Consider the following 27,275-nt stretch of genomic DNA (forward strand, 5'->3'; position numbering starts at 1 on the left):
TGCCTTCTCTTGGAATCCATTCTGTTCAACCTTCAATAAATCAGTTGTCAGTAGTGCCCACGTTCATCTTTCCCTTTCCTTCGCCCTGTCGTTTGTGCTGAATAATATGAATGTGAGAAAACACTGCGCCTTCAGACACGCATAATGGACAGACAAAATGACTGGATTGGCCCAATCTGAGTGAGACACAGTGCAAGCAGAGAGAAAGAGACAGAGTACAGAAGCAAAACAATGGCAAGCAGCTGCAGTGGTAATTAACCAGAGGCATCGACAGTAAACGAAACGTAGTGTTCCGAGTTATCAGTGGCCTTGGTTGCTTTGTTGATGTGTGAAGAATGTTCACAGTCCAGCACCCATTCCGTCATTTGCTCACCTTGAACGCCCTTGTCAATTTTCACACTTCCTCCATGTTTCCTCTGATAATTAACGGTGCTGGCATGCAGGGCATTGTAAGGTCATAGACACACTATGATGGCACTCAAATGTGACATCGAAACACATACAAAGGCACCTAATAAGCTTTACAGCGTTGTGCAGCCACGCAACCTCATCTCAGATACGTATTCCATTTGCCAGTGATGAGATCTGTACATCTGATACCCATAGCCAGTGGTCTCTCGGAACAGAGAACTTGCTCATACCAGCGCTCAAGTGTATCCTGGGTGGTGACGGTCAATGCATGGCCCAAGTGCAAGTCACCGGTGATGTTGGGTGGTGGCAGCACCATGCTGATTGTGCCTGCTTCCGCCTGTTGGGAAACAAGCAACGCATAGGTTGGCGACAGAAGCACAAATACACGGAGCTGTTCACGTGCGCCACTGTAGGCATAGGAGCCTTGTGTAGAACCATTCAGTTCACTGCACGAAGAAAAATGCATTAAGTTGCTATAACGTGCTTTCCTGATGAAAAGAGCAAACAGTACTGCATGGTGCAGACCACAAACTGAAAAACAGCAGCTCTGACACTTCCAAAAGTTGGAAATATTTGCAGTGCGCTATGGGAGTACTGATGACTAGGGTGGCGGCAATTGACGATAACAATAAATGCACAGGCAATCATGCAATGTGATGCAACAAATCTGTGTTAGCAGTATAAGTTGTTGTAACGAGTTAGTGGACCGAGCAATGCCAAGAGGCGGACCGGCTCGGTGGTCGCCGTCAACGGCTAGGCTCGAAGAAACGGACGATGATGCACCGCGCTCCACTGCGCAACGAACAACTGCTCCTAGAGCTGTGTCCTTTTTATTGCCTTGCTGTCTCGCAAGTTCTATCCCGTCGGCACCGGGTGGCGCCACAAAACAAACATGAAACCGAAAATGTAACAGTTGTACATTTTGCTTTTACACTGATCACCTTCTAACCGCATCTTTGAATTTCATTATGCCATCCCTTTTGCATTCCACTGCTGTGTGGGCTTCTAGAGGGAGGAGGCTTGAAGATGGCGGATGCTTTTTACAGTACCAATGGGTGCCCCACCCACCTGCAGAGGGTGCTCTAAAGGGTGTGCCCCAAACCAGCAGGACACTAGGGGGGGGGAGACTTTACACACACACACGCACGCACTCAGAGACAGACAGAGACCACAGCTTTTTCTGCTCAAAGAGGATTATAGTACTGCTCAGACGGTAAAAAAGTACACATTTGCAATCATCTGGGCTTGAGGAGGCCAGCATAAAAATGACAAGAAGCAAAACGCAGGCTGCAAAAAGTATTACTCGCTTAACTCATATTCAGCTTCTAGGAAAAACATTGAAATCTTTTATAAGTGTGGTACTCTAAGTCCTACAGCTTCATCGTCAACACTCTGATCATGGGCTTGACTGTTTTTAATAAATGCACAATGTAACAGGTTTGTGGTGTATGGGGGTCATAAAGCAACTCAGGCTATGAGGAACGCCGTAGTGAAGGGCTCCAGAAATTTTGAACACCTTGGGTTCTTAACATGCTCTGGCATCGCACAGTACACGGGCCTCTAGAATTTCACCTCCATTGAAATGTGACTGCCGCGGCCGACGTCGAACTCGCATCCTTTGGTCAGCAGCCGAGTGCCATAACCACTGAGCCACCGCAGCAGCTTACAATGCAATAATCCTCTTTCTGTCATTATCTCCTCACTGCAAGGCTTTTTCAATCATTGCTTTCCTACAAGAGATATTTGGCCATGCCTGGTATGATCACACATCTCGTCTGGGGGTACTCCTGATAAGACAAACTTCTGATAAAGCGCTGAAGTTTTCTGTTCTCTTGAAGTTCATCTTAGAATTCTGCACATACAGTATCACATGTTCTTTCATCCTCACATGTGTGTGAAAGTAGTTATGTGCTTTGTCATGATACAAGGGCTGCCACTTTTTTGCTATTCCTCATTATTACTCAAAGCAAATGAAGGACCACTTTTCAACATAAACAATCTTTGCAGTTGAAGACGTTCTGAAAAAAGTGGAAACGGTAATAAAGTACAACCTGCCATTTATAAGAAAAACGTGATCCATTTCACAGCACCTACGTTAACCTATATCCGCCGACACTTCCGAAATTAAAAAAATGCATATACTTTTCACACAAAATGTCAGTCACTAAGGCAATTAGAATTATCCATTAATTGATAGAAATATTTTTCTCAATACCAACTTTTGAGCCATCCTACAATGTAGGACACAAGGCAAAACAGCTACCTCTAAGTTACACCGTCACATTTCTCATCCAGTGTGGCGGATTTCTCGTAACAATGAGCAAACCTTGTCCGATTTTCTTGCAGAACCACAATGCCGTATCTGCTCAGTGCTTTCAGAGAACAACAGCTCTTTCTGGTGCACAGAATGCACAAAACTGAATGCACACAATGCAAAGCTTGCACAGGAAAAGATTAAAGCCCCTTGAACCTATGCTTGAGAATGCAAGCATTTACGCAACAGGTATTTAGAGCTCCTTCACAAAACTAGGCATATATGGGTGAATGCAAGCTGATAAAAAGCCATATGATGGCATCACTTCAGGTGACTTTCTGTGCTGAATTAAAAAGGGATTCTTTGTTTAACCCATAATATTACACATGCGTCTATCAACGAAAGCAAGGCTTTTCATTTTCACTTTCATCTCATAACACATTTCGTTCAGTTGTCAACCTGTTTAAATCCACTGCGTCTCAAGAGCTGCTCCCAGTGCTCTTCAATTACCACTCTCCGCAACCAGCCACAGCCAAGGTTCCAGATCTCTCCTCCACACACTACTCTACCACTTCCAGCTCTGTCGCTCCTTCCTTTGGTATCCCCAATGTCTCTCAGAGACCATCATCTCTGCACATTCCATGGCATACCAGTGTCCACTGCATCCTCTTGATATGTTTGTTCTCTAATCCACACTGCTCTCCTATCTCCAAACATTGTATCTGCTATCCTCAGTCTCATTTCAGGGTTTCTTAGTTAGGCTCAGAGTTTTGGCCCAACAGGTTAGTACTGGCAGAATGTGTTGGATATACTGTGATGTGACGATGATGACAGAAAGTGAGAAAACGAACAAGTAATGATAATAAAAAAATTGGAAAAAGTATAACAATGTTTCTAAAAATTAATTTCTCTTTTGAGGAATATCAGCTGCTGTGCATAACCTGAGTGTCCCTGCTAGTTGCATTTCAACACACTCTTACTCTCACGGTGATGTCTTTGTCATACAAGAATGTGGACATGTGGAAGCCACGTGGCATCGATAGATGTACTGCCTCACAACTTCAGTACCTCACTGTCTGCAATAAACTGCTCTGCTGCAATCATGAACAGCTTTCTAAGCAACACTACAGCACACTGCCCCTACCAGCGATGGAGGGCCAAGCCCAATTCAATGATAGCCTGAGATCAGGACTGCCACCAATCACAGTGGAAAAGAAGGTGCTTCAACTTCAGGGCCAAGCAAGACCTTTCTGCAACAGCAAATAAAGTGGCAACAAATGCAAATATATTTCCAACACTCCACATTGCACACAAGGAGCAAGGTGTTGGTTATGGCGGCACATGTTTGCACTCACCTTCCGCTTGGAGGGCGCATGCAGCCCCATGGCCTCCCACCAGTCGATCCGGCCAGCTTCCACATCTTCCGAGTTGTACACCCGGGGGAACTCACCCAAAATATCTGCACGGACATCAGCCCACATTGTGGAGGCACAAGTGAAGGCCACACCCAGACATAGTGGTAATCTTGGAGTGCACTCAGCCCAAGATGACAAATACCCCCAATATATATTCTGATCTGACTTTTTGCCAACATCACATACCTCTTGACAAATAAACGAGAATGAACCTGTTAGCAGCTAAAAACACATGGTGTAAGTGGAGTATACAGTCAAACCCCGTTATATCGAAATCAAAGAGGATTGCGAAATAGTTCTATAGTTTCATGTAGTGGTGGAGCAGTCTGGCAGTTTGGAAGATAGCAAAAAGGGTTTACTAAAGAAGCTGTTTATTGGGCTAACCTACACCCACAAACAACTGAATGACTCAGCAACAAGCGGCCTTGGCGGTCGTCGAATAGAATTCCTGCCACTCTCGGCCGGACTCAACGTAATTCTGGCAAGGAAACTTCTCGATAAGTTACCGAAAGCAACTGCAATGATCTGGAACAATGCGGAAGCAGTTGTGCATGGCCGTGATCAATTGAGATAAGGCTGGCAAATCCTAGCGTCAGAAACAAAATCGTAAAGCCGAGTGTCAACGGCTTTGAGCGTGAACAAACAGTACAAGGATTCGTGGCGATACGTCGATTATTCGATATATAAAACATGGTAACAGACAGGCTTACCTGTAACCTACATGCAAGAATATGTTGCAATCATGCTAGTAATGTGCTTCCTGCACAACGTGCGCCTGCCAGCCAGATGGTAGCGCACCACTTGATAGGTGTTGGTAAGCCTAACCTGCTTAACGTCACAGCTGCAGCAGATGGCTGCTTGGAACTAGCCATTGCTTATCATGAGATGCCTAATCCTGTTACCAGTACACTATGTATAGAATACCTAATCACTCACACAAATTAAAGTGCAGTAGGTTTCAGTAACACCTTCGGTAGCAAAGCACATAAGCGAAAGGCTACCACTATAGGCTCTAGTTCAGTTGGCTTCACCACATGACAGCGATGCGAAGTGCAGATCAAAGGCCACCCTCAAGAACGGTCCCCATTAACCTCGTCACAAGAATTCGCAGTGCTAGCACTGACAGCAGGCACCCAAGGGCGTGTATCTGACCCGCCTCAGGGCTCGAAAAGTGATCGAAAAGCATAGTTGAGAGAAGCGCCACCTGCAGGTACCTACCACAAAATTATAGTTCAATGCACTATGCAATTTTGCAATACTTTTACACAGGATTTTCAAGGGTATAATCTGCCTTGTTGATAAATCTAATATCTCAAAATATCTTGGTTGAGTATATCTGGGCTCGACTGTACCACCCAGAAACCTCCGTTTGAGTGATTTAACGGGACACCGAAGACACGTGTAAGTCTGACTGTATTGATAGGGTACCACATTGAAATCACAAACAGACCACTCTCACCGAAACCTTAAGCTTACCTTTTAAAAGCTAGAAAAGGCCAGTACAGGTGCCGTCATCACTGGCCAATTTCACAAGTAAAATGCATGCATCAGCATCAACTGTCGGACATGGATCCCAGAAGCTACGCTACTCTGCCATTAAATTCAACAAAACGGTGGCAACCCATCCCTTCCGCTAAGGATGTCACGAGTTTAAGAACACTGGCAGGAAGATTTTTAAATTCAATTTTCTCACCAATTGATGCATCTTTTGCTGCTGGACAAACGTCAACATACCCAGAAGGAGCCAAAGAATAAATTTTTATCGAGAGCAATAATGGAGTTGTTACCAGTGCCCCTTTAAAAGTTACTTTCACTACTGCCACAACTCACTATGTACTTAGTTTTTGCACCTTAATTCTTTCAGAGAGAGCCACAACCACAAATAAATTATAGCAGTGGAAGGAAGTGACTACAGCATCATCATATGGATAACATTTGCACCAGCAGGTTTACGCAGACTAAAATTAGCCTATATTAGCCAGTTTTCCAGTTTTCACAAAGCTGCGCCAACTTCTCTGCCTTTGCTGGTAACTGAACCTCTCTCTCTCCCCCTCCCACGGGTACAAAAAATTGAGCTGCAAGATGCATTTGAAAGCCACCTTGTGGCAAAGGCGAAGCCGGTTACATAAACCGTACTTTCTGAACAGTTACGGGGAAAAATGCAATCAATCTGCCATCACATACCAATTACATCAGACACAAGTAGTAATTTTAGGTAGGGCTTTTACCAAAGCATGTACAGAACTGCACTGGCAACCTTAATGCAGCAGAACAATAACAAAGTGAATGCATAATAGGTGTGTGTGTTCTGTATCTGTGTATGCCCACCCACACACACACATCCGAGATTTTGGAAAATTTAAAACAAATGGTGCAGGTACAGCAGTGCACATGCATTGTCTAGACCTGGCAAAGCTAGACATGACACGCAAATTAATCACAAAGGTTCGAACGATCTGGCACCACAAAATGCAACGAAAAGACTACCCAGCCTTTTTGACTAGAAGACTGATATTCAGCGCTATATAACCCAGAACCCTCCCCCTTTTTTTTCAAGTACTGTAAATTCATTTAAAAACACCCAGAAAACAGCCACTACAGTCAACAAGGAAACACAAGAGTAAAAAATCGCAGGGCAGAACTATGGAGGCCTGACAGGTCCTGGAACAGCAGTGAGACTTTTGCCACCTGAAGGAAATACAGAAAAGAAACTTCCCTGAGTAGACACTGGAATCCAATTAGCCATGTGTCTACCATATTTGTGGCACTGATACAAATCAACTCAGTAGATATACTGCCCTTCTCCTCACCTTCTGGAGGAGTGTTGCTAGAAACAGCTGCGGAAAGCCTCTGAAAAGCAGGAAGGCAAAGGTCACAACATTCACAGATGCCAAGCCCACCACAAAATGCGATAGCGTAGAATTAATCCACAGCAATGAAAATTTAATTTGTTCTTTCAAATCTGCCACTGTTTCGTGTGATTTGCTGCATGCCTGCGAGATGGCGCTTGTTAGTGCGCCAGCACTAGATGGGTCACTGTTAAATCAATGTGAACCTTGCAGTAACTCTGGTAAGCTCGAAGCTGCGTTGCACCAGCTGAGTGGAGAGAGGGTGTGAAGAGGATGGTTTGGTTTGGTTTTATGGGGTTTAACGTCCCAAAGTGACTAAGGCTATAAGAGACGCCGTAGTGAAGGGCTCCGGAAATTTCGACCACCTGGGGTTCTTTAACGTGCGCTGACATTGCACAGTACACGGGCCTCTAGAATTTCTCCTCCAAAGAAATTCTAGCCGCCGCGGCCGGGATCGAACCCGCGTCTTTTGGGTCTGCAGCCGAGGACCATAACCGCTCAGCCACCGCGGCGGCTGGGTGTGAAGATGAAGAGAAAGAAACGTGCCTGAGTGCACATGCAGATGCCAGAAAGAAGAGGCGAAGGATAACGTCACTGGAGAAATGTGCAGCGCAGTAAACAGTAAATCACGGTTCAAACCAGTCCTTCGACTGATTCTGAAGATGAACAATGTACACGATGAGCTGAACAGCAACGCAAAAGAAGAGAGCACCAATGTGAGTCAACCAATCCAGTGGCTGTAGTGAGGCGTCAAGCCGAAGCAAAGTGGCAGACAGTACAAACTTGCTGAACGGGACGCGGAAACAGATAAAAAATGAGAAAGAGGCGAATGATGAAGTCGATGGAGCAATGGGTAGTAGACAGCTGAGTAAAAGTTGCTTCAGAGACCGTCGAACACAGGGAGCAACAACTCAAATTGCAACAAGCAGCTCAGGTGGCTTATCGTAACAGGAAAACTGAGGAACAATTGCGAGAACATTTCGGTACAACTTGAACTCTCAAGCTGATAAAAAGGTAAACAATGATAAACAAAGATAAACAACGTTAAACGAAGGCAAACAGCTATATTTAGCTTAACTAGGTAAATCGGGGGCCAAATATATTTTTCCTGTCAGTAAAGGGGCCACGCATTCAAAAATTGGCTTGCATGTGCATGTACCCGCATGCTATTTTCGGACTGCCTTGCGCACGGATAAGAAGACGATGAAGATGACGACATCCAAAACACAGCGTGAGAGACTGGCAGCCTAAACACGATGGTAACCTGCTGTGATCAGCAGCCATCAAAGCTGATTTGTTCATGTCACTGCAGGTTCTAATCCTGCTCGCTCTGCTTCTTTCATTTCACATCCCAACTGAGTGTGACATTCCACACCGCCTTTTGGGCCGACCAGCTCCTCGTGCTATCGGATAACAAAAGCAAAATGACTTCTTGTATGAGAACTTTCCATTCAGGGAGCAACATCCTGTATCACAGCGCTCCGTACAAATGGTAACCATTACACTCAATTCTATTTTAACGTTGACAAAATGCTAACCACAGATATGAAAAATTCCTGGCTATAAGTCTTTCCACCAGCTCACAATAACAGTACTAGTCCCTTTTCTAAATGCCAGAAAGCACCAACACAGATGCACAATTCAGCTGAGTTAAGTCGGTTGCAGGGCAAAAGCCTCTTCCAATGACCTACAGTCACCCTGTCCTGCACCAACTGACGCCAGCAAATTTCCAAATTTGACCTCACGATGTCTATGCTTCCCTTTAACTGCAATCCATGATTCCAAGTGCCACCAGCTACCCATCCATTTTCTAATGGGTACAAGCTTTCCCTTGCCTAGTGCTCGGCTTTCAGGGGTGAAATGTTTGAGAAAAGGGCCTTTGGCCGACCACCTTTCAAGAGATCACTAGTTCGTCAAAGCTCCTGATCCACCATGGGCTTCAGGTAAAGCCCATTCGGTACCCTAACAGAAGACTGGTTATCTGTCCTCTGCAATACATGTCCCTCCCACATCCACTCGATCTTTCAAAATTTACAACAGGGTATCCCATACCTGTTTTAATTGTATAAATAAACACAGCTCTCTTCCCACCAACCCGGCCATTTTATTACCATCCCTCGCCACACTGTTCTTATAACCATGCCATACAGGCAAGTTTGATGCCAGTAAATGCTTACTGCCTTAAAGTTTAATGGCATTTGTACAGTGCGACATATGAAAATTTAATGGCATTAGCTTTAGTGCCATTTGCGACCTACTGAGTTCGCCACAACTCAGCATTGCTTGGGGGAATGCCCCCAAGCAATTGATTTCATTCCACATGCGAAAAGCATGCAACTTTGTTGGCAGCAAATTCCTAACCAATAGCAAATGATTATTTCATGCCTTTCAGTCAGATGATGCATCTCTACTGAGTATCCGATGTGAATGCCGCGATTTTTACCAGCATTTCTGACAGGTACTCTCGACTTGTGTGCTGACATGCGAGTTTATGGCTACTTTTGCTACCTGTCAGGCAAGAACAGCGGTGTTTTCTGCAAAATAATTTTTATATTACATTTCAACAACATTCCCGAGATACTGTGCTCCTAGCACTGTTTATATACAGGTGAAATTTCTGACTGGTTCAAAAGTGTCATCGCCATCGTGACTTTAATCTAATGACATTAAATGTGGACGTCTACAATAATGGTATAGCACCAACTCCAAAAATAATGGCATTAAGAAACTTAAGGCCTTAAGCGTTTACTGCCATTTCTTGTGTACATGCGGCACGGGTATTAGTCTCCTTCTGACCTTTTTCGTTAGCCCTTGCCATCTGGCCACACAGGTAGGTTATGCACAGTACAATACATGCACTGGTTACGTACAGTACTTCTTCCTTCAGAAATATGCACGCAGTTTTCTAAGCTTGACATGAATCGGTGTTTGCCACTTGCAACTGCCCCCTGTCAATGATCCACTCCCATTCCGTGCTACCTTTGCCATCTCTTAAAATCCACTCTATTATCCCGAGTGGCCACCAGCTATCTACTCTCTAGACCACATTCCCTGCTCTGCATTAGTTCTCTAGCCTATTCTGCTATGTGTTTGAAGAAAGCCAACAGTCACCGAAACCAAGGAGCATAGGGGAGTGTTTCTTTTTAAATCTTTTTTGTGGTCTTGATGAGTGGAAAAATAATAGTGCAATTATTTTGTCGCTTAAAGGTAATTGATTAGAAAGTAGAAGAAAAACAACCACATGCTGCCGGTGGGATCCAAACCCACAACCTCCGAATTAAGTGTCCGGTGCTCTACCAACTGAGCTATGGCAGCAGCTGGCCAATCTTCTACTTCAGGGGGTATTTATGTTACATGTAAAATAAACCTGAGAGTGCTCACCAGTGGCGCCCTCGTCCACAGCGGCGGACATAATGCGTCCTGTATTACTGCGAGTGTCACATATAACGTGATCAAACGGCAAGCATGGAAGCTGGGAGAGAACCCGCTTATGCTTCCTATGGCACTGGGACTGCCAGGACCAAGGCCCTCGTTAAGCTACTGAGCAGACAAAGTAGGGAAATGAGGGGCTCATTAAAACATACATACGAAGGAGCAATCAAGGAGCAAGGAAAGGGAGTGTTTCTTTTTCTAATTTGTGGTCTCGATCAGTGGGAAATTGTTAGTGTAATTAATTTATCCCTGTAATATAACTTATTAGAAAGCAGAAGAAAAAACAACTGCATGCCGCTGGTTGGGATCCCAACCCTATCACTTCCTTATCCCTAGCTCACTGCACTGTTCACAATTTCATATCAAATATGTTTATTAGCCTTAAAGTTTTTTCCATAATCAAGTACTGTGAAGATGCAGCTAGTATATGCTTCCTTCTTGAGGGGTACTGATAGGCTGCAAGTCATGATTTGAGAGTACCTACCAATTGCACCCCACTCCATTATTGTTCTCCTAGCTATTTAACGTTTCATGGTCCTAACCTGTGCCCACTACTTGCCCTAGATAGATGTATTCCCTCACCACATCCAAAACCTTGCCGTCTAATTGTAAAATGTTTTCTTCCCTAAATTGTGGCGCATTAATTTCTTACATTAAATTTTAGGAAAAAACGGCGCACTAATACAAACATGAGGGAAGAAGGGACGAGATGCAGCACTGTGTCTCATCCCTTCTCCCCACGTGTTTGTGCGCTGCTTTTTCCTAGAATGTCGTACCAACTCGCCCACCAGTCTACGCTCTTGTATTAAATTTTAGTCCGACTTCTCTTTTCAGTCTCCAAGTACTCAGTTATACACTGCAATTCCTCCCCTGAGTTACTTAGCCTGTCAATGTCATAAAAAAAATGTGAGGTTACTGGGATGCTCTCCATTAACTTTTATCCCTATGTCTTTCCAATCCAACCTTCTGAATACCTCTGTAGACATGCAATGAATAGCAGTGGGGAGATATGCCTACTAGACTCACCCTTCATGAATAGCATTTTACCACTATTCCCTTGGAAGACTGCGCTTGTCTGGAAGACTGCGCTGTGCCATATAGCACGACACGTATTTTATAAAAGGCATTGTACTTTTCTAAAGAATCACGTCGAGCATGAATGCAATTTTTTTACATGAACACATTGAGAGGGTGAATTGGACTGATTTTCTGATGTAAAGAAGCTTTTTTTCGCCTGCACTGTGCTCAATCTTACAGCAAGAGCTGTTAATGGCTCCTTTCCCTGAGACTGCAGTGCGGCTGCAGTAGTGACGCCAGCATGCACAAATGGGAAGACAATCTGAGAAACACGGTAGAGAGGGTAGACACAGTGATGGCAGAGGTTGAAGAAAGTTGAAAGAGCTGGAACTAGCATGAAGGAGCCAGAGTACGAGAGTGGAGGGGAAGAGGGAAGGTGCGCCACTGCTGCACCAGGCATGCCTAGACTTGCCGCGAGTGACTGCACTAGAGTGATGCTTGGAAAGAGGAGCAAGCAGCTGCGGAAGCGGCGGTGGCAGAGCATCATTCAACGCGATGACGTGACGATTCAAAATAAAAAAAAGTGACTGCACCGTTACCACACTGTAAAGTGAATTTCAGAAGAAAGAGAGCTCTGCACTGCAGAGCTCACCTGGCTAACAACCAAAAACACCCATGTCTCCACAAGCGTACTCGCTGTATATATGCGGCCACATATACAGCACATCGCTTACATTCCCATCCAGGTAACAAAATAGGTTATCTACCATATCCAGGTGAGCTCCTATACTTAATAAGATGAAAAGAAAGAAGTAGGCCTCCATAAAATACAGGCACTTCTGGGGGGCAGCTGGTAGGAGTGCATATCAGCAGCTTTTGTGACCAGTGTTTCATGTCCATACCTGCAAATTCTTTCAAGCCACTTCCATACCGTACGACAATGCTACTTGTTAAGTCTATTAATTTCATGTCTAAAAATCATCAATGGCAGGAGCCCCAAACACACCCAACTTTATGCCTTCTGATGGTTCTCATGCCAGTAATTCTCCCCAGCCACACAAAAAGACATCCCAACTGCACATTCATGCAACTTGTACAATGAACCAAAATTAGCTAATGTAAACAAGCTACTGGAAATGTGACCGCTGCCAAATGCAAACCTCTAAAACCTTTAAGCTCGTACCACAATATTTGGTCAACAAATCTGTATGCTGTTGTATCTGGCATTGACAATACAATTAAGCCCAGGTTTAACCTTACTTTTTTCCATAGAATTAAAGGCATGGGGATGACAAACTTTTTAGTGTAAGCTTTTTATTCCCACTTTCAACTGTAACATCCAATTTGGTTCAACCAAACAAATATCAAAATGCTACACAGCCCCCTCGACAGGTAAAAAAAAATTCATTTCTCTGCAACTACCAAGCATAAAGCCCTCTTCCACCACAGCTCCCCAACAGAGGTGTACTGATTTCCTTAGCGGCTGCTCAGACATCAATTCCCTTCTCCCTTCTTGACCCAGTGGGCAAAAAACAAAAGGCTTGCCCATTCCTACCCAAGATACTGCTTCTGGAGCTGCCCATGCAATGCGACGAAAGGAAACAAATATCCTCAGTCCAATGCTGTTGCACTGTGCAGTAGTGGGTAGGCTGCTAAAAGTGGCAATGAAATCCCAGCCACTCTTGAAATCCTCTTCTACTTGACCACTTCTCACACAAGCCAGAACAACCTCGCCTGGAAAAATATATCTCACTGAAATGCACCCCTTAAAAAACAATTTCTCAGCTGCACACGACCAGCGAACCTCAAATGCCAAGTGCAGGTCCATTGTGACAGCGTGAGAAAACCAAACTGGGCTGAATGCAGCAAATGAGTGCTAATGGTGAAGAGAATGGAGTGAGGCCTGCATAGAAGCAGGAATCAAAATGACTGCTTGTATTTTGTTAGTGTGAACATAGTGAGAGTGGTATTTCATGGTTCCTCATGGATGGATGGATAGGAGCGCCCCCTTTGAAACGGGGTTGTGGCAATTGCCACCATGCTCAGCTTTTCTTTATTTATTATTTTTTTTGTTTACTGTGTTGGCAATTCTCATTAAGATTCTCCATCACCTTTGCCTACGGTTTCCTGCAATTCTAACCTTATGCCACATCTCTGCTTTTCAGCCACCAATCCTCCAATCGCTTTTTGCTGACTTCCACTGCAGATTTATTTACATGACCATTGTTTCTTTAAACCCTAGGGCCTCAGAAAGAGTGACTGTGCCTGCATCGACATCCGGATGGATACCATCACATTTGATTATGAGGTGTTCAATTGTTTCCACAGATCTACCACACACTGCACATGTGTCATCTTCTTCGTTAAATTTCTTTTTGTAGCTGCGCGTTCTAAGACACCCTGATCTAGCTTCAAAAAGTAGGGCACTGCCTCTTGAGTTATCATAGGAAAATTCTTTCCTGATCTGCCTTTTCCAGAATCGATATAGTTCTTTCTTTTCCATTGAATTCATCCAATTTTTAACTTCCGCGTTTTTAACCTGTCGTTTAATGCTCTTTCTTTCTCCGTCCTCATGACCGGCATACTTACTGGTTAGTTTTCTAGTTCTTTTCCGCCACTGTGAGTCAACGTTCTTTCTGTATAAATATTTAAATACCTTAGCTGCCCATCTGTTATCGTCCAATTTTCTCAGGCGTTCTTCATATAGTATTTTACTCTTAGCTTCCCGTGCCTCGAACGATGCCCAGCCCATATCCCCTTGTACTGCCTCGTTTGTGGTTTTGCCGTGGGCACCTAGTGCTAATCTTCCAACAGCTCTCTGATTTGCGTCTAATCTCGACTGAACTTCTGCCCTTAAGCACAGAACCGCATTGCCGAAAGTAAGTCCCGGCACCATTATACCTTTCCAAATACCTCTTAGTACTTCATATTTGTTGTACCCCCATAATGCCCTATGTTTCATTATCCCGGCGTCTCTTCGTCCTTTTGCCCTAAGAGCCTGTTCATGCTTTTCCGTGTATATCTGCCCTTCGTTTAGCCATATCCCGAGGTATTTGTATTCGGCCACTTTGGGTATTTCGTGGCCTTGTATTGTAAGCACCTGGTCAGTTGTATCATTAAAAATCATCAAACCTGATTTAGTTGCGCTAAAACTGAATCCTAGAGCGTCTCCTTTGTCTCCACAGCAATTAACCAAAGTTTGTAAATCTTCCTGGCTATCTGCTAACAGTACAATATCGTCCGCATACATTAAACCCGGGAGTCGCTGCTCAACTACATTTACGCCTAATCTGTACGATAGATTATAACCCAGATTACTTTCTTCTAGCCTTCTTTCCATATTTATCACGTAAAGCATGAACAGCAGCGGTGATAGAGGACAACCTTGCCTTAATCCTTTGTGCACCCCCACAGTTGTGGTACTTTTTTTCCCTTCCCATGTAATTTCAACTTCATTATCTCGGTAGATTTCCTGTAGAAAATCAATTACCTCATCACCAATACCTAAATCTTTCAATATGCTCCACACGAGTTCCCTGTTCACGTTATCGTATGCACCGCTTATGTCCAGAAAGGCTATAAATAGAGGTATATTTTCCGCCTTAGCTATTTCTATGCATTGGGTAAGCACGAACAGGCTATTATCTAACCGCCTACCCCTTCTGAACCCATTCTGAAGTTCTCCGAGTATCCTATTCCCTTCTACCCATGACTGCATTTTTAATTTCACCGCCTGCATTGCCATCCTGTACATAACAGATGTTATCGTAATCGGACGGAAGGATTTTATGTTCATCTTATCTCCTTTCCCTTTATAGATCAAATTCATTTTACTCTGTCTCCAGCTGTGCGGAATTTGCTGATTTGTTATGACTGCCTCCAATGCTTTTATCAGCGCGTCCTTGCTACTTGGGCCAAGTTCATTAATCAGCTTAATTGGAATTTCGTCTATCCCTGCGGATGTGGTTTTAGGAATATTCGCTTCCGCCTTTTCCCAGTTAAGACTAGTCAGTTCTAAGCTGTTCTCGTTTGTGCTGTCCTGTGTAGCCGCCTCACTTGGGGAGATTACCCCATTGGCGTCGCTAAAAGACGCAGCTATAAATGACGTAATGTAGTCCACAGCATCGTCTCCCTCTAAACATTCTCCCTCAGCATCTATAATCTGTTCCTGCTTTCTTTGATTTGTTTTTCCCAACCAGCTTATATGGTTCCAGAATTTTCTTGGCCCCCCTTTATTTGCCTCGCGAACTTCAGCCAGCCATTTATCAGAGGACTGATTTATTTTAGCCTGGACTAGGGCCTGAACTTGCTGTTTCTTTTGTCGATAAGATTCCCATTTTTTTCCTATTTCCTCTACAGGTAACTGCGCCCTCTTTGCTTCTCTGTGTTCCCTTGAAGCCACCCGTCGTTGTTCGATGGCCTCCTTAATTTCCACATTCCACCAGCTTCGTGGCTTCCTCTTTCCTCTCCAGCGGTTAACTCCTTTCACTTGTTTCATTTTTGTAGCGATGAGCAGTTCCAACTGATTATAATCCCAATTTTCCATGTGGCGTTTCGCAATTACTTCTTCTATATCGGCTGATATTAGCGCTATTTGTTCATCATTTAATTTTGCGTTGTTTTTTGGACTTCGTTGCATTTCTCTTTTGACTAGGGCTCCCAACTGTAGACTAATACGTTTATGATCACTTCCTAGGCTGTCCTTCCCCTCTTCGTCTATTTCCATTATTGCGAGCTTGCTATAGATGCCCTGCGACATTAGACAGTAGTCAATGGTTGTTTGCCTGTTACGGGCTTCCCACGTGATTTGTCCCTCACATTTAGTTTCTCTATTGACAATAACTAAGTTGTGCCGCTCACACAAGTCTAGCATTAACTTCCCGTTACAATCTGTGTATCCATCCAGATCCTCGATGTGGCCGTTCATGTCTCCAAGCAAAATAATATCGACACCGTCTCCAATCTGCTTTATATCGTCATTGAGGCACTTAACTAGATCCTTGTTTTCTTGCCTGCATTTGTCCCCGGTCCCTAAATAAACTACCCCTAGCCATGTCCTTTTGCCAGCAATTGTACCTGATACCCAGACATGTTCTTTGCAAGTTGATTTTACTCTTTGCCAATTTGTTCCTTGATGTATCAGCATACCTACTCCTCCTCCCTTCTTCTCTGTTGTTGTTCTGTTGCACCCTTCCCAGACATAGCCATCGATGAAAGGTGGATCTTCTAGATCCCTCAGATGTGTCTCGCATAGAGCGTACACACCTACTGCTTCGTCCTTTAACTGCTGTTCTATTTCTAGCCATTTCGCTCTCTTTCTACCCCCTTGCATGTTTATGTAACTGATCCGAAGCCTATGCCGTGCCCTCTGGTACACCACAATGGCACACGCTGGGACCCACACTCATTTGTGTGCATGTTGACAGTATGCCAACATTGGAAGTGAGAGCCTCCACCATGGCTCATGAGAGCTCCCCTCTTCCAAGTCCTTTCTTGGCTAACCTCCTGCAAGCCATCCACGGCTGGAGCAAGGCAGTCCACGACTCACGTACACACCCCTGAAGATGCTGGGAAATCAGCTTATCCAAACTCTACACCTCCCCATGCACATGAGGCGCGGGATAAAGCATGCTGAGCCTTTATCATCGCAAGGGTTTTCACTCTTCACCTTCATTAAAATGAGGCCATGTTTCAATGAAGGTGGAGCACAAAACCTCTTCTGTGATGTAAGTTCACACTGAAGAGTCCCAAGTGGGCTTAATTATTCTGACGGTTTACCTTTGGGCAACTCAAAAAAAAAACAGGCTGCACATTTTTGTCCGCTTTTCTAAAACCAAGGCCGTTTCGGTCATCTGATGTCAACTTCGCCACGCTGGGCAACTCCATGAGAATGAAGCACTCGCAGGCGGATGACTTGCGTACAAGCTGAGAGAAAGAACTGCATATGATATAGTATATACACTCCACGGATGGTGCAACGCAGTGAATCCGGGCCTCCATATCTCACGTTCTCGAGGCGTGAGCTCGAAAGTAACACAAGGAAGGGGAACTAACACGCAGGACAATGTTGTGCGTGTTACTTCTGTAACCGACGGTGATTCGCAGCGAACCACACCGCCACCCATCAACAAGACCAGAATGTCAACACAGTAAATTATGGCAAACTGGCACGAACAGTTACACCGACGCAAAACGTCCCTGTTGCTGCGCTGTTTTGGCATGTATGTACAGTACCAACTCGCTCAGCTCGCGATTTTACTGTTGCATGAAAATCAGCAGCACAGGAACCGGAGTGCCAGCCGCCGTACAGATGCTTAGGTACGCGCTGCAAGTACGGCTATGACAGATGCCGATAAAAGATGCGAAATACACGGACCCTTCTTCTGCTGATCCAATGTCAGCTCTTTGAAGGGAAACCAAGCTCTCCTGAAGTCCAGTAGTGGGCAATAACAACGCTAAATTGGACTCAGTAAAACATGAGGGTTTTTAACTGCCAGCAAATAAAAAAAAAATGTTCCTCATATTACCTTTACAAGTACCCGGGGAAACAGTTCCTGAGCACCACACACAGCACACAACACTCCACAATACCTACACATCGTGTACCGCAAAAATTGTTTACGACATCAGGATTCGATTGCTTTGGCTTACTTTGGATTTAAACTTAGATGGGGAAGATGATAGTGTCAAGCTGCAAAATTTCCTTAGCCGAAATGCAAATTAAAGACAAAAAAAGTTTCATTAATAAGAAAACACTCGATACTTCAACAATATCGCGTGTTGCGTAAATCAAAGAAAATGGAAAAAAAATTCTCTCGGCTTAAACGCGCGTTTGTTCGGGCTCAAATTTCGCACAGAGGTTGCATTTGGTGGTCAGTTTTGTTTTGTACTACATTTAGGTGGGGTACTTGCCTGATTAAGTCAGAATTATTTGGAAATCCCCATCATATGTGGCGACGACGATCCAAAACTGAAAGACATCGCAGCAATGGTACCCGTGGCGCCATCTCACACCCACCGGAGAAACCCAGCTGTGCTAAGTTGGTGAGCAAATTATCTTTGCTTGGTACTCTCTGCTGCGAAGCAGCGCGAGACATCACCGAAAATGCGAGCGTACAGCGATCAAGAGAAGGCCATGCCCGTGACTTGGCTATGCGCATGGCTATGCGAGTCCAACTCCTCCCCATCGCCCTCCCCGGTGGAGAGCTCGTTTCTCCGATGGTTGCGATGTGGCGCCACGGGTACCACTGCTACGAAGTCTTTCGGTTTGGTTCGCCGTCACCGCATACGATGGGGATTTCCTGATAATTCTGACTGAATCAGGCAAGTACCTCACCTAAGTGTAAGTATAAATAAAAACTGACCACCAAATGCAACCTCTGTGCGAAATTTGAGCCTGAACAAACGCGCGGTTAAGCCGATGATGAAAACGTTTATTAAAACCACAATGCCTTAGTTGAAGGGAAGGCTGATCGGGTCCCTAGTCCGGGACGCCGTTGGTGAAAGCCGCTGCCCGTGCTCTGGCGACGAGGGCTCGTTGTTCCTCGAGGTCCGAGCTGGACAGGGCCGCCTCCCAGCCCTCCCGCGTTGGCTGATTTATTATCTCAATGCTGTCATTTTTCTGACAAGCCCATACCATGTGGAACAAGTTTGCCTTCTGGCCACAAAATTTGCACTGTGCCGAAAACGACTCGGGCTCAATGGCGTGAAGCGTAGCTGGGTTATTGAAAGACATAGTTTGTAGCCTTCGAAGGTGACATTCCTCTGATTTACTGAGACCCTTAGCGGGCCTCGGGAGTGTCTGCCTTTCAAGGCGCAAATGTTGCAATATTTCTGAATATGTCGTTAGCGGAGAGGGGGAGCCGAGAGAATTTTTTTCAATTTTCTCTGATTTGCGCAACAGTCGGCCAGAAAAGTGGAGACTTTGGAAACTTGCGATTGGTAGAAACAGTGTGATGTCATCAAATGCGGGAAAATACGAAACATTAGCCGGTAACCAGATGGGCGGTGTTGCAGGGTACGCCTGTTCGCCAAATGCAGCCGGTACAGCTAGCGATGACAGCGCCGCCCACCGGCAGGTAGCAGCCACATTAAGGCTGGTTATAAATATTCATTCAGAACGACGGCTTGACATCGCCGCTATGGCGCAGTGGCGAAGAAGCCGTTTAAGAAGAGGAAGAAGCCGTTTTGTGCGGCTGTGCTTCAACATGCTCCTTGCTGGAAACAGCGCATCGGCCGTTGGCCGAGGTCTACCGACGTCTCAGGACACTACGGACTCGTACAGAGTTGTACTTCCCCGATTGCCTACCGGTAATGTTGTCCGTAATACCGTTTTCCTGCATGCTGACCTTAAGGGTCGCCCGTACAGAGCACCTGACTTCCGTGACGCACTCGCACAGATATTGGATCTCCGGGAAATTTTGTGCATTGGTCAATACCAAATGAGCCACGTGTGGATGGTTACCTGCGAGAGTAGTTCTTCCAAACAGAAGCTTGTTAACAAAGCGGAGTTTCCTGTCAAAGGTCTCCGGTGCATGGTGTTTGACCCGGATACTAAGAACATCAAGGTTAAGCTCCTTTGGCTTCCCCGCTATATGGAACACCGGAGGATTGTGGAAGCATTAGAGCCTTATGGCACCATTCAGTCTGTGGAGCGTGAAAAGGGGCGGTGCCCAGGGATGGAGCATATGGAAACGTCGAACCGTGAAATCTCCCTCACACTCAAAGATGGAGTGTCAGCAAGCACAATCCCACACACACTTAATGTTTATGGAGTGCAGGCATTAGTCCTTATCCCAGGGAGACCTCCACTGTGCCTCCGATGCAGCCGGGTTGGGCATGTACGGTGCCAGTGTCGCACGCCTCGGTGCACCCAGTGCCGACGCTTTGGCCATACTGCGGAGAACTGTGTCTTGAGTTACGCTGACAGGCTGCATCAAGGCCAGTGGTCACGGGAAGATGACGTGGCATCAGAACACATCATGGATGTGTCTGAGGTTGTCGACGCGACCGGAGAACTAAGTCGTGAGCATCGAATAGATGGGGAACAGAAGGCTTCAACGCCTCAAATCAACACGGAATCTGAAGCGACTGGCCTTCTAGCATCCGCGCCTCCAGAACGAAAACCGCCGTACCCGGGCGCCCCCGTGAGTGCTACAGAGACTGCTGTGCTTGCTGCACAGGAACACCTCGTCGCCACAGGTCAACGTCCGGATATGCCTCTTGTGGAGTCAGACGAGGCGATACAGCCAGTGAATGCTCGACGATCCTCCTCTGTTGCTGATTCTGCTCCGTCGTTGGAGGGTATCGGTGAGCCGTGTGTGGCGTCGATCTCTGGCATGTCCGGATGTCCGGTTCTCTGTCGGCTGTCAGTGTGGCAGCGAGTGATGTGCTCCCCTCGGGTTCGTGGGCCGAGGCCTTGGCTGTCTCAGAGGAAGACATGGACAGCACCGCACCTTTGAAACGTCCAGCAGATGCTGACGAGGTGTGTATCGATGGCGCTGACCACAAGGCACAATGTGGAGAGGCCACGGGAAGGGTGGCGTTAAAGAGGAGGGCGATGTCTGCCCGAGAGGCCGCCAATTTGGAGGCGGGCCACCCCATTCCAGGGGATGGCGTTTGTTAAGACTGGCACCAAAAATGGCGAGCGTCGCAGCATATCAAGTCGCTACCATTAACGTTAGGGGTATGCGTAATAGTAGGAGGCAACAGCAGGTACGGCATCTCTTAAAGAAATGGAGTGTGTGTGTGGCCGCTATCCAGGAAACAAAGTTGTCCTCTGATGAAGAGACAGCAGCTGCTCTCGAGCCTTTTTTGTCGGAATACAACATTATTGTTAGCCACGCGAGAGGCTTATCAGGAGGTTGTATGCTATTCCTGGCGAACACGCTAGAGATGACAGCCATGTCTTATTGCATAGATGACGAGGGGCGACTTATATGCTGTGATCTCACAAATTCAGGTGTACAGTGGCGGATTATTTGTGTTTACGCCCCCACAAAGCAGCACGATAGAAGGCTTTTCTTTTTGTCATTAGTTGAACATTTGTGCACGGACCGCAAAATTATATTGTTGGGAGATCTTAATTGCGTTTGTAGGGATGAGGACCGATCAGTGGTATGTAAGAGATACGACCCTAGTGCTGCATTACTTACCGACTTGGTTTCTGAATATAGTCTTGTGGATGTGGGGCAGGAAAAAGGCGACAGTATACATTTCACTCATTTCCAGTTTTCCTCTAATGCTCGCCTTGACAGAATTTACGTTTCTGTAGACGCGTTAGCAAGTGTGTTTGGCTACTGGGTGCGGCCCATCTTCTTCAGCGACCACTGTATGGTGTCTCTTCAGATAGGGAGGTACACTCGGCATGTACGAGGGGGTACCTAAAAGAAACCGGACTTATTTTTGTTTGAACTTATTTGTTCACATTTTAAGCACAGACCTTCAATCCCCTTCAAAATATTCCCCACTTGCAATGATACGCTTGTCGAATCTTTCATTCCATTTTTCGAAAAATTGTTTAAATTCATATTTTGTGATGCTTGACAGTGCCTCCGTCGTTTTTTTCTTCACCTCAGCAACATCAGCGAAACGCTTTCCATTCACCTATTTTTTCATTCTAGGAAACAAAGAAAGTAGCACGGGGCAAGGTCGGGAGAGTATGAGGGTTGAGGAATAGGGGTCATGCCATTTTTGGTCCAAAATTGTCGTAGAGACAGGGCTGTGTGAGCAGGGGCATTGCCACGATGGAAAAACCAGTAACCGGACCGACACAAATGTGGCCACTTCCACCGCACACTGTTGCCCAATCTTTTCAAAACATCCAAGTAGAAAGCCTGGCTAACTGTCTGACCCTGCGGAACAAATTCTCAATGGACGACTCCTCTCACGTCGAAAAAACAAATCAGCACTGTTTTGAGGTTTGGTTTCACCTGACGAGCTTTCTTGAGGCGAGGTGAATTTGAAGTTTTCCATTGGCATGATTCTTGCTTTGATTCAGGATTCGATTCAGGAACACTTGAGTTGTCCCCATAGCATCGTACTTGTACGTCTTTCTTAATATTTGAAGAGTTTCCATTAAACTTTTTCCGAGCAAAAATCAGAATTTCACCGGCGCACGCTGCTCACGAAAATCAGCCATTGCAAAAACGACATTCACACAAAACAGTCGTCACTCTAAAATTCTGCCTAAACTAGTCTGACCTCCTTCAACGACGGCACTCGGCTTACTGAATCTGGAATGTTCGTTCTATGCGCTCCTAGTGTCAAAACGCGGTACCACACAAGCTTTGCCGACCAAAAAATTTATTCCGGTTTCTTTTGGGTACCCCCTCGTACTTCACCCTCGATGGGAGTTGTGGAAGATGAATAACTGTCTGCTCTCAGACGAAATCTTTCAGCGTGCTGTACCTACTTGTTTGAAGGACGTATGGTCACGCCGTGATCTGTCCGTTTTTCAAAAGTGGGATTTGTTTAAACAGGAGATCAAAAACTTGGCAATTGAGGCCTCAGCAAGAATCGCTTTTCCTGAAGAGACACCACCTTCGTAAGCATGGGCGCACCCTAACGGAGCTACATGAGCTAGAGAGGGTAAGCCCGGGTGCCTATCTCGAAGTGATTAATAACGTAAAAGCAGAGCTTCAACAATTTACGACAGAAAGATATAAGGGGGCCTTGATACGATCTAGGTCCCGAAGGTTTCTTGATGAGCAACCTTCTCGTCGGGCCCTGAGTGATGAAAGAGAGAATGCTCTTGCGAAGGAAATATTGGAAATTCAGTATGGTGATTGCACATACAGCGATGCGCCTGGTATTCTTGCTGCTTTCTTCGACTATTATCGAAAGATGTTTGGCAGTTGCGAAGATCCAAATCAGGGTTTAGATTACAGTTCCTTACTCGGAAACTTCCCTCGACTTGACGATGAGAAGTGTGCTATAGTGAAGGGACCTATCACTTTGGATGAAATTCAATCAGCCATTTCTGCCCTGCAGAGCCAGAAATCTCCTGGGCCAGATGGTATTACTAGCGAATTCTATAAAACTTTTTCGCCTTGCCTAGTGCCTGTTTTGATGGAAGTTTTCCAAGCATCTTATGATGTGGGTGTCCTGCCTCCCACTTTCTATTCTGGGCACACAATATTAATTCCCAAAAGCAAAGATACTAATCGGTTGAAAACTGTTCAGGGATATCGTCCAATTTCCCTCTGCAATGTTGATTACAAAATTTTTGCCAAGGTTCTTAGCAGTCGTCTGCAGCTCGTCATTATGGACCTGGTAGGTTCGCATCAGGTCTGTGGTATTAGAGGCCGCAGTATTCAAACACATATCCATATTGCACGTTCAGTATTAGAGACAGTATCAGATGAGACAAGCCAAGTAGCTCTGATTCAAATTGACTTGGCGAAGGCGTTTGATAAAGTTCGGCACGATTTCTTGTTCGCGGTCTTGGAGTATGCAAATATTGGTGACGTCTTGCTCAAAGGCATAAGGCTGTGCTATACGAACTCCTATACAAGGTTTATTGTTAATCAGGAGCTAACGAAACCAATACCACTAGAAGCATCTGTTCGTCAAGGATGTCCACTGTCTCCATTGTTGTTTGCCCTATATCTTGAACCCCTCTGTCTCAGTGTAATTAACAGCGCAGCTATCCGCGGTTTCTCTCTGGCTCAATGTGAAGTTAAAGTTTTAGCCTATGCTGATGATGTCGCCCTCTTTTGTTCTGACAAAAAGAGTGTACTTGAGGCTCTAAACTTGACTAAACAGTTCTGTGATGTATCAGGCGCGGCTCTTAATTTACAGAAATGGAAAGGCTTTTGGTTGGGTTATTGGGGAACTAGGCCAAGCCAGTTCGGTGGCATATGCTGGGACAGTAGCCCTCTTGAGTACCTAGGCGTTCCGCTGCACCAAGTTCGCAACAGTACAGCCTACTGGGATTCACAAATTGTAACTCTACGGCGGCAAACACAGGCTTGGATGGGTAGGGAACTCTCAGTGTTTGCGAGGGCACAGGTCTGTAACATATTTTTGTTTGCAAAGCTCGCGTATGTCCTTCAAGTCCTGCATTGTGCGAGGAGGAAGGTGCTAGCAATACACAGGATATTTGCAACATTCGTTTGGCGCTCTCAATGGGAGCCCATGAGGCGTGACAACTTGTTCCTTCCCTTAGAGGGTGGTGGAGTGGGTCTTGTTCACCTCTTCGTGCATCAACTTGTTTCCCGTTTTTTCTTTTTAAAATCGGCAAACCACCCGTTTCTGGTAGCTGTGCTCATTAGGCGGCTTAGTTTTCATTTGCCTTACTTATTCGCACCGACTGTGCAGGCTCGTGTGGGGACTTTATGGCGGTTTCTTAAGGAGGTTGCTGACACTTTCAATTTCCTCACTGTGCGCTTCTCTTTAGATTACCTGTATAGCCTCTCGAGAAAACAGATGACCCAGGCTCTCACTTTGTTCCCTACACCATTGTATCGGCAGCCTTATCTGGGGTCTTTGGACATCAGTGTTCTAAAGCGTGTAAGGCGGATGTGCATTCAGGCAGCCGCTAAAACGTTCTTTTTCAAACTACACACAGCGACGCTGCCTTTCAAGACATTTCTTAATGACAAGGGGATGTTTGTACCCTGGAATGTGAATTGCCGTCTGTGTAACGTGCCTGAGACAATTGATCATTGCTTCATCCTGTGCCGTGATGCCATGTTCTTTTGGGACATACTGCAACGAACTCTTAAGAAGGACATTGAAATTACACCATACACTATTAGATTTCTGCCTGTTGACAAAAACTCTGTTGTGCCTTATGATCTGTTTATGTTGATGGGACTATTCAGTCTTTGGGAAAGCCGTATGATGGACAGACATGCCGAGCCACCAAGATCGTCCAAATCTGTGTTTCGTGAACAGTGTGCTTTGGTGAGGGATGTATATGCTGCACGCGAAGAACCCCCAAGCTGGCTGCCGTGCCTAGATGCATGTGTGTGCCTCCCTGAATTTTGATGTTTTGATGGGGATGCAGTGTTGAGTTAGGGCTATGGCGGGCTCCTATTAAGCAGCCCGGTAACTTGAGACGCGAACCAGTCTGATTGAAGTTTTCCTCCTTTCTACGGAAGGTCTTCCATGCAATAAAGAAAAAAAAAGCCGCTATGGCGCAGTGGATTAGAGGCACGTGTTGCGTATGGAAGGTCGGCCGTTCGACTCCGCTCTCTGTACTGTAATTTTATTGTTTTTTAATTTCAATTATTTAATTTCTTCCCTTTTAGGTCGCAAATCATGATGCTTAGTGGCATATAACGCCGTTTAAGATTTTCAAAACATTTTCTGCATACTTTTATACAGATTATTCAGAGCGCTGGAATATCAGTTTTGATCTTAAACTAAATATTACATGGTTAGTAACAATAGGTTGGTATAGACTTTTAAGCATTATTTAGGGATTTATTATCCCTTTTAGGTAAGCCGTTGTGACAATCTTCAGTCACCGTGATCAATTCACCGTGGTTTCAAGCCTTGTGGCTGTACAGGCTGCAGTTGGCGAATACGCTGCAGGTACTGTACAGGCGCCCAAATCTTTAACTGGCGTGCGCGAGCGGCGACTTTTCTGTGCGTCAGCGCCATATGACGGGGCGAAGTTGGAAACAGGATGAGGCCAAACGCATGCTCACAAAGCTCACTCGGCTGGGCCCGTCGTCTGCCAGGCTGTTCCTTCTTAAGGAAGTCACCCCTTATTATCGCGTTTCGACGAGCAGGCAGCGTGAGTAGACGAATGGTTTTGCTAGCATTTTACGTTCCGAAGAACAGCGTTGCAGCAACCAAGCGAGGAAATAAAACTGAAAGATAGGCCAAACACTCCCAATCATGCGATAAGCCGGAGAACATTGATCGTTCATATGTTACTTGCTGACGCGAAAGCTTTTTTTCATCTGCACGAAGGGCGCTTATCAACACTCTGCGTGCTTTATGCTTCAGCGTGGCGACGAAACTAAAAGGCCGCTGTGAAACTGAAGTGAAGCTGCTCTGCAGCCGTGCTCGCAGCAGTTCGGAACAGTTATCAAAATGCTACTCCGTGTATGTCAAGCGACAAGACTCCGAATTATAGGGATGTCATTGGGCGGCTCATCGCAGAAGGAGATGCTAAAGCAACTGGAGTGGCTGGGACTTCAGTGGGCAGAATCATACGTGCCTACTGGGACGAAGGTCGGATAGAAGATGCTCCTCGCTACCTCATCAGGAAAACAAAAGAAGACTTGCAGATTGTTGCCTGAGCTAGTGATAACCCTTTCATAACGATAATGACGCAAGTTCTCCATTGATAATGATAACGACCCATGTTCTACGGCTTATCGCATGATTGGGCGTGTTCGGCATATCTTTCAGTTTTATTTTGTCGCTTGGTTGCTACAACGCTGTTCTTCAGAACGTAAAATGCGACCAAAACCATTGGCCTACTCACGCTGCCTGCTCGTCGAAACGCGATAATAAGGGGTGACGTCCTTAAGAAGGAACAGCTTAGCAGACGACGGCCCCAGCTGAGCGTGCTTTGCGAGCATGCGCTTAGCCTCATCCTATTTCCAGCTTCGCTCCGTCATATGGCGCTGACGAACAGAAAAGTCGCCGCTCGCGCACGCCAGCTAAAGATTTGGGCGCCTGTACATATGTATCTTCGATACTATCTTTCGATGCGTTTGTGTATAATTACCAGGTATCGCTTGACAAAAACGAAAGTGTCGGAGTGTCGGTATCGCAAATACATTTACTGAGCATCGTGTATATTAACGCTACTCAAAAATGCCGAGAACTGGAATAGAAAATCTCAGGAAACTGTAAACAACATTTACTCACGAGTTAAAAAAGTATGGGACGGCTGAAAATGCGAGTTTTCTCGTTCTTCGTGGAGCACTCAGG

General features: G+C 45.5%; 1 protein-coding gene and 1 long non-coding RNA gene across 2 annotated transcripts in view; one reads left to right on the forward strand and one right to left on the reverse strand.

The window, feature by feature from the left end:
- Positions 1 to 640: 640 nt before the first annotated feature.
- Positions 641 to 17,984, reverse strand: LOC149355669 (uncharacterized). Its single transcript, XR_016289743.1, has 3 exons — positions 17,906 to 17,984; positions 4,021 to 4,124; positions 641 to 748 (listed from the first exon to the last, which is right to left on the reverse strand). It is a non-coding gene; the product is annotated as an uncharacterized LOC149355669 (long non-coding RNA).
- A 1,601-nt stretch (positions 17,985 to 19,585) lies between these two features.
- The window catches only part of LOC149355670 (uncharacterized), a 20,208-nt gene continuing 12,518 nt past the window's right edge, over positions 19,586 to 27,275 (forward strand). The window contains exon 1 of the mRNA XM_089576158.1: positions 19,586 to 20,524. Within this exon, the coding sequence (XP_089432284.1) occupies positions 19,586 to 20,524 (939 nt within the window). The remainder of the gene's footprint in view (positions 20,525 to 27,275) is intronic.

The sequence above is a fragment of the Amblyomma mixtum genome, chromosome 3 (assembly GCF_055824585.1).
Source record: "Amblyomma mixtum isolate Tamu chromosome 3, ASM5582458v1, whole genome shotgun sequence".
NCBI lineage: Eukaryota > Metazoa > Arthropoda > Arachnida > Ixodida > Ixodidae > Amblyomma > Amblyomma mixtum.